The 6,510-nt window shown below is 44.5% G+C and overlaps 1 protein-coding gene across 4 annotated transcripts in view; it reads left to right on the top strand.

Moving 5' to 3' along the window:
* The window catches only part of Epb41l4b (erythrocyte membrane protein band 4.1 like 4B), a 116,165-nt gene that overhangs the window by 45,072 nt on the left and 64,583 nt on the right, over positions 1-6,510 (top strand). For all 4 annotated transcript variants that reach the window (XM_033759255.1, XM_033759253.1, XM_033759254.1 and 1 more), the window contains exons 7-12: positions 468-588; positions 2,304-2,391; positions 2,551-2,639; positions 2,941-3,010; positions 3,103-3,272; positions 5,514-5,623. In XM_033759255.1, the coding sequence (XP_033615146.1) occupies positions 468-588; positions 2,304-2,391; positions 2,551-2,639; positions 2,941-3,010; positions 3,103-3,272; positions 5,514-5,623 (648 nt within the window). The remainder of the gene's footprint in view (positions 1-467; positions 589-2,303; positions 2,392-2,550; positions 2,640-2,940; positions 3,011-3,102; positions 3,273-5,513; positions 5,624-6,510) is intronic.

Raw genomic sequence — 6,510 nt, 5'->3', positions numbered from 1 at the left:
TGCTTTTCCCCTGGATTCTGCATGTACCGAATTCTTGATCCAGCCTCTCCAACACTGCAGCTCCTGAAGTACTGCTCTGACCTGCCCTAATGAGAGCCTGCTGCCATGGGTGTTTCTGGGCAGATCCTCATTCTCAGCAGTTCCTCTTTATTGCAAATGCGAGGCTCTACCACTTCTCCAGGAAAATGTAATTGGGCCTCACTGGGTGGGAGAAATGGTTGGGAGAAAGACAGTAATAACTAAGATGATGGTGTATCACACAGTGGGGAGGGCATTAAAATGATTCTTGGGGATTTTGAGAGTACATATGGCTACCAAGTGAGAGTTCGGTCCTCCAGAAAGGAGAGAGTTGTACATCAGGGGGTACCTGTGCTTTATAATCATGCAAAATGCCTTTGGGCTCAGTTACAGCAATAACTGAAAGTGCTCAGTGTCTCCTGTTTTCCTGTCTTTTATGGAACATGCAGCGGAGCTTGGGGAGTGTGAACTTCCAGAACACACACCAGAGCTTGTGTCTGAGTTTCGGTTCATTCCAAATCAGACAGAAGCAATGGAATTTGATATCTTCCAGAGATGGAAAGAGTGCAGGTACTTTGATGTGACCACCTAGCATTCTGATCTATATCTGTTTTGTCCTGTGTGTTTGTCAGATTCTTTTGTTTACTTAGAGTTGCTTAGCTAGTGGCTATAAAGCTGCATCTTCATCTCATCCCTTCTTTCCTGTGTTTCCCTCTTATTCTCCCAAATGCCCACATGCTATCTCTTATGAGGGATGTGCCGCAAGAGCCAAACCACATTCTTTTCTCTCTCTCTGAAATACAAAACCTCAGTCCGATTTGCTTGTTGCTGCCACAGCACAGGTAACACCCTGGGTGTGAGCAGTGAGCACCTACACCCTTGGTTTCTGGGAACCCTGTCCTGAACCTTAAAGAATAAATCTTTTAGAAATACAGGTGGAACATCCCTAATCTGAAAACCCCAAATCCAAAATGTGAAACTTTTTGAATGCCAACTTAATGAAACATTGGAAAATTCCACACCTGACTTTATGGGACAAGTTGCAGTTAAAATGCAGGATCAATAACAATAGGGTATAAAAATACCATTGGGCTATGTGTATAAGGTATATGTGAAACAGAATTAAATTTCATTTGGGACTTGGATCCCATCCCCAAGAGATCTCATTATCTTTTATGCAGGTATTCCCAAATCTGAAAAATAACTGAAATCAGAAGCACTCTGGTCCCAAGCATTTCGGGTAAAGGGTGTTCAGCCTGTAACCCTGTTGTATAAGAACACTCACAGTTGAAACCACACGCTGTGCAGCATTGTATCTCAGGCAGTGTGGTCATCTTGTGGAAAGCCAGCCATACCATTGATCTCCTTGGTTTCCCTCTATGGTCACCACCCTGATCTAAGGCTTTTAAGCCTGGACTGTCAGCACGGCCTCTCACTCCAGTTTCCCAGAGGTTGCCTTCTTCCCTCCTGTCCCCTCTTCTTAAAACACCACTCATCCTGAGTCACTCTTGGACCTGGAGCTTAGCATGGCCTCAATTGTCCCCCAGTCCTTCTGAAAAGCCCCTATGACTTTTTTAATGAAAGGTGACATGAATACATCCTTATGGAAATGTGTTGCTGTACAGTCTTCCCATCCCACTCACACAGACCTCTCTCTTCCCTGCTGGATGCTGTTGGTAGTGGTCTGTTGTGTATCCACTCTACATATATATAACAGTACTGTTCCCATAAGTGGTCTATTATGAGCCGTTTTCTGTGATCTTCTTATTCATTAGCAATACTGTACAGTGGACTCTCAAGTTATGACTGGCCTGACATATAAACAACTTTGGTTACAACTGGAACTTTAGTTTTAACTTAAAACCACAGCCTTGAGTTATGACCCGAATGCCGGCCACTTGTGCTTTCAGATGGTCTCACATACAGGTTTAACCCTTAAAGAGTCTGGAAGGAACATTACATCATCCTTTCCTGTATGGAGTTAATTGAGCAGTCCTGGGCCAGTGTCTAAGGACACTGAGATCTGCCTGTACACAGAAGAGAGACTTTGAAGTCTGTGCAGAGGAGGCTGAGCCTTCAGTTGACCAACTTGAGTTACAACCAGCCCTCAGGAATGAGTTGAGTTCATAAGTCAAGGATCCACTATACATTATTAGAGGCCTTTCCCTGTCAGTATAAACCTGCACTCCCTCATTGCTGTAGTCGTCATAGAACTGCCAAAGTCCAAGCATGCCCTGTGGGTGTCCACATCCTGGTTCACATGTGTTTCCATTGGTTTTTCAAAGGGGAAAGAGCCCTGCCCAGGCGGAACTCTCCTATCTGAATAAAGCAAAGTGGCTGGAAATGTATGGGGTAGACATGCACGTTGTCAGGGTAAGAACTTTGTATGTTTAAGTAATTTGATTTTTATTACTAAAAAAATATGTAGACCTTATGCCAACTAAGTAACTTATGGTGAGGAAACTGTTTTACGTTCTGCTCTGTGACGACCTGTTAGAACCTTCTACCGATTGTCACTTCGTTTGTTTGTAGGGAAGAGATGGCTGTGAATATTCTCTTGGACTGACCCCGACAGGCATATTAATCTTTGAAGGAGCTAACAAAATAGGCTTATTCTTTTGGTAATTTAGTTTTGTCTGCTATTAAAAATGTCTTTTCCTATTTTGTGGTGGAAGTCTATGTGATGGATGGTTATTAAGGGATCCTTGCAACACCCAGATTTGTTTTAAAATCACACCTTCCTATTGTCATTGTGGGTTTGTGGCAATTACACTGAAACTTCTGAATAATCACATTTAAATGAATGAATGATTTTTTTTTCTTAGCCAATCTGAGCTTTAAAAGTAGAAAAGAAACTGCTGTTTGATGTGTGGGTTCTTTTACTTCAGGCTGTGCTTTTTAAAATACTTTCTCTCTGACCAGGCCTAAAATTACCAAAATGGATTTTAAAAAGAGCAAACTGACCCTTGTGGTGGTGGAGGATGATGACCAGGTAGGCTTTGTTTCCGTTCGCCCTTCCTGCTGTGAATAAGCCCGCATCAGAGTGACGGATGCCCCGACGAGGACCTTTGCTTCCTCTCTCAGGGGCGTGAGCAAGAGCACACCTTTGTGTTCCGGCTGGACAGCGCCCGCACCTGCAAGCACCTGTGGAAGTGTGCGGTGGAGCACCACGCCTTCTTCCGCCTGCGCATGCCGGGCAACGGGAAGGCCAGCAGATCCGACTTCATCCGCCTGGGCTCCCGCTTCAGGTTCAGGTGGGTGGTGGTGTTTCCAAGACAGATAGCTGCTCCCCGCCTCCGGGAGAGCTGGAGCAGTGGATTTAAGTGGAGAGATTTGGGTTGTGTGCCCCATCCCCACTTCTTTCTTAAGATCTGACCCTCAGGCAAGCCACTTGAGCTCTTTTGACTCCCATATTCTTATCGATAAAATGGAACTAATACAGAATGAGAATCCCAATCCCAAACATTTGGGACCAGAAGTATTACAGATTTTACAGTTTTTCACGTTTTGGCATACTTGCATGGTTGATATTGGATGCTGCAGATACTTGAGTGTTGGCTCCCAAACAGTTTGGATTTGGGACCATTTTAGATTTTGAATTTTTGGATTAGGGATGCTCATTCTGTAATAAAAACATTATTTATGGCTGACCTGAAGCTAGAGCTATGCTTTGCAGTACAATATCCACTAGCTACATGTAGCTATAATCCAAATTAATGAATATTTAATAATTTAAAACTGTAGTTCCTTGGTCTCACAAGGGTAGTGGCTACCTGTTGGGAAGGGCTGACAGAGTACATAGCATTATTATGGAAAGTTCTGTTGTAGAGCACTGCCCTAGAACTCTACTATGTACCCACTCTTAATCCCTGAAGCAGCCTTAATAAACTAGATTGATTAGCTCCGTTTTTCAGACTCAGAAACTAAAGCTCAAGCTTACACACAGCCAGTAAGTGGTAGTGCAGAGATCGAGATTCAGCCCAAGAGTCTGGCTCTTATATTTCTTTGTTTTTGTTTTTGGTGCCAGGGATCAAACTCAGAACCTTGCTCTTGCAATGCAGGCGGTGACACCACTCAACTAAATCCCTGGCCCTGGCTCTTAATATTTCTGGTCACTACTATATTTATTTTTCCACTTCAGTGTTAAGAAATTTGATGTCAAATAAGAATGAGCAGGTGTGTGTGTGTGTGTGTGTGTGTCTGTGTCTGTGTCTGTGTCTGTCTGTCTGTCTGTCCCACGGCAGGCTCAATAAATACTGTACTTGAATCTGAAAAGATAGCTTATTTGGATGTTTTTTCTTACCATTTTATGGCCATGTTGAAAATCTCCTGGGTGTTTTCTAAAAATGAGCCTGTAAGGCCTCATGTGAGGCCTTGGTAATCACTCTGAGCATGTTTGAGGCCTGGAAATGTACATTTTAAGCCTACTCCAAGAGTCAGTTTTTGAAGCACACATACAGGTCTGAGAATCTTGGTTACGACAGATGAAACTTCCCATGGTTTCGTAACCTCTGCCCACACATGGCATGTCCCTGAACTCTGTTTAAAATGCCAAAAGATTTGCTCATTTCAAATACATCTACAGTGCAAGGGGAAGGCTGTGCACTTCTGTTTAAAGAAGTATTTTGTTTGAATGTATTTTTAAATGCTCCGAGGGGTGGGGGAGACCAAGTCTTTTTGAAAAAGAGTTGAATCACAGGGCTCCCAAAGGATGGAAATGTCAGAGCTGCAGAGGTTCGAGGAGCCGCTCCACAGTCTGCTGGTACCCATGTGGGGTGGGGAGGATGGGCAGGGCGGTTGCTGAGGCAGCCATCTCCCTCCTGTGAGGAAATCTCCTGAGATTTGACCCAGACCTGGTGTCCTCTGCTCTTCAAGGAGAAGAGTTAGAAGGGCGGAGGAAGGAGATGAGGCTGCCCATTGGTGGCACTCAGAGTAGGTAGCATCTGGTAAGTCACTGCCGCCGGAACGGCAGTGAGGGTAGATAGCAAAGACTAGAGTTCCTCCTGGAAGTTGCAGCTGAGTGTCACAGTGTTTGAATGCTGGGAAGCCTTTCGACATAAGTAATATTTCCTTTGGTGTAGCAAGGAAAGCCAAGGTTTACTTAAGGGGCCATTGGTAACAGCCTCTGAAGAGATGTGCTAAACATCTACTCAAGTGTGTTCTGTGAAAGGGTATTTTGTGTGCTGATCAGTGTTCTTTTAGTCAAATATTCTGAGTACTCAGACCTCTTGGTTTGTGCAGCCAAGTGGCTGGACCTTAAATTGCAGGTTTATCCTTTGGTGGAAATACCTACCTCTTTAATGTAACCTGGTTTGGCAAAGGAGATTTTATTTCCAAATACATTGCTTAAGCTTAGTGTGTCTCTTCACCAGCTGAATTCAAGCTAGGGCAAAGTGTGTGCAGGAGCTCTTGAAAAATAAACATTCAGTTCCAAGTAGGTGTGACTTGCTGAGATTCCGATATTGCTAACATACAATCAAATATTTGCTTCACAGCGGGCGGACAGAATATCAAGCTACACATGGCGCCAGGTTACGAAGAACCAGCACCTTCGAGAGGAAGCCCAGTAAACGTTACCCATCCCGGAGACATTCCACGTTCAAAGGTTATGTGCTTTTCATCTGCCTCTGCATTTTACAGTACAGCTTAGTGGGATAAGGCCAATAACTGGCTCAAGCACTTTGTGAAAGAACTTGCTGTAGTTCTGCTCCTTCATTCTAAAACTTAGGGGAAGCCCGGGGTGTTCCCTTGGTGGGATTCAGTCCTCTTCTGCCATCCTCCCTTTCTGTAGTGTTTCCCCATTGCTTGTGCTCGTGTGCTTCTCCCCTCATCCATCCTTTTTAACGTGTGCCTCTTTGCCGGGCCCTGGGACCTCAGCATCATCATAGGTGAACACCTTTCTTACCTAGAGATGCTCTGCCCCTTCTCTCCAGCACCTTGCCATTTCTAGGCATTTCTTGGCATTTCTCAGGCTCGTGCCAACCAGAACTCTAACCACCTAAGAGCAAGTGCAGAACTGTGGACTTGGCTTAGGTCCCCGATGTCCATCCTGACACACCCTATCTTTGAGATCCTGTTGCTCCCCCTCCCTGGAACTACCTGAATCTTCTCTCTCTGTCAGTGCTGTGGCTTCTCCCTGTGTGGGGCCAGAATCAGCACACCCTTGGTTAGTGAATGAACAAGTCCAGGTCATACCTGTTCAAACCCAGCCTTCAAAGCCTGTGTCATCTCTCTTCTTTCCCTATCCTGGACTGCTTTTCTATTCAGGACACCCAGGTCAGCACTAAATTGTTCTTTTATGGCAGGGCCTCTGCACTCAGCTCCCCTCACTCTTCCTGTCATTTACTTGTGCCTGGTCCACATAGGTTTTCTTGCACTGCTTTTAATGGGCTTCCATGGAACCCCGCTCTTCTGCTTACCCCTTCTAGAATTTTTTTTTTTTTTTTTTTTTTTTTTTTTTTCTTTGTTTCATATCGCACCTTATATCTTCTC

The sequence above is a fragment of the Fukomys damarensis genome, unplaced genomic scaffold, assembly GCF_012274545.1.
Source record: "Fukomys damarensis isolate Sample0158 unplaced genomic scaffold, DMR_v1.0_HiC HiC_scaffold_36, whole genome shotgun sequence".
In the NCBI taxonomy this organism is placed as follows: Eukaryota; Metazoa; Chordata; class Mammalia; order Rodentia; family Bathyergidae; genus Fukomys; species Fukomys damarensis.
Note: the sequence above shows the minus strand (reverse complement) of the source record. Positions and strands in the feature narration are given on the sequence as shown.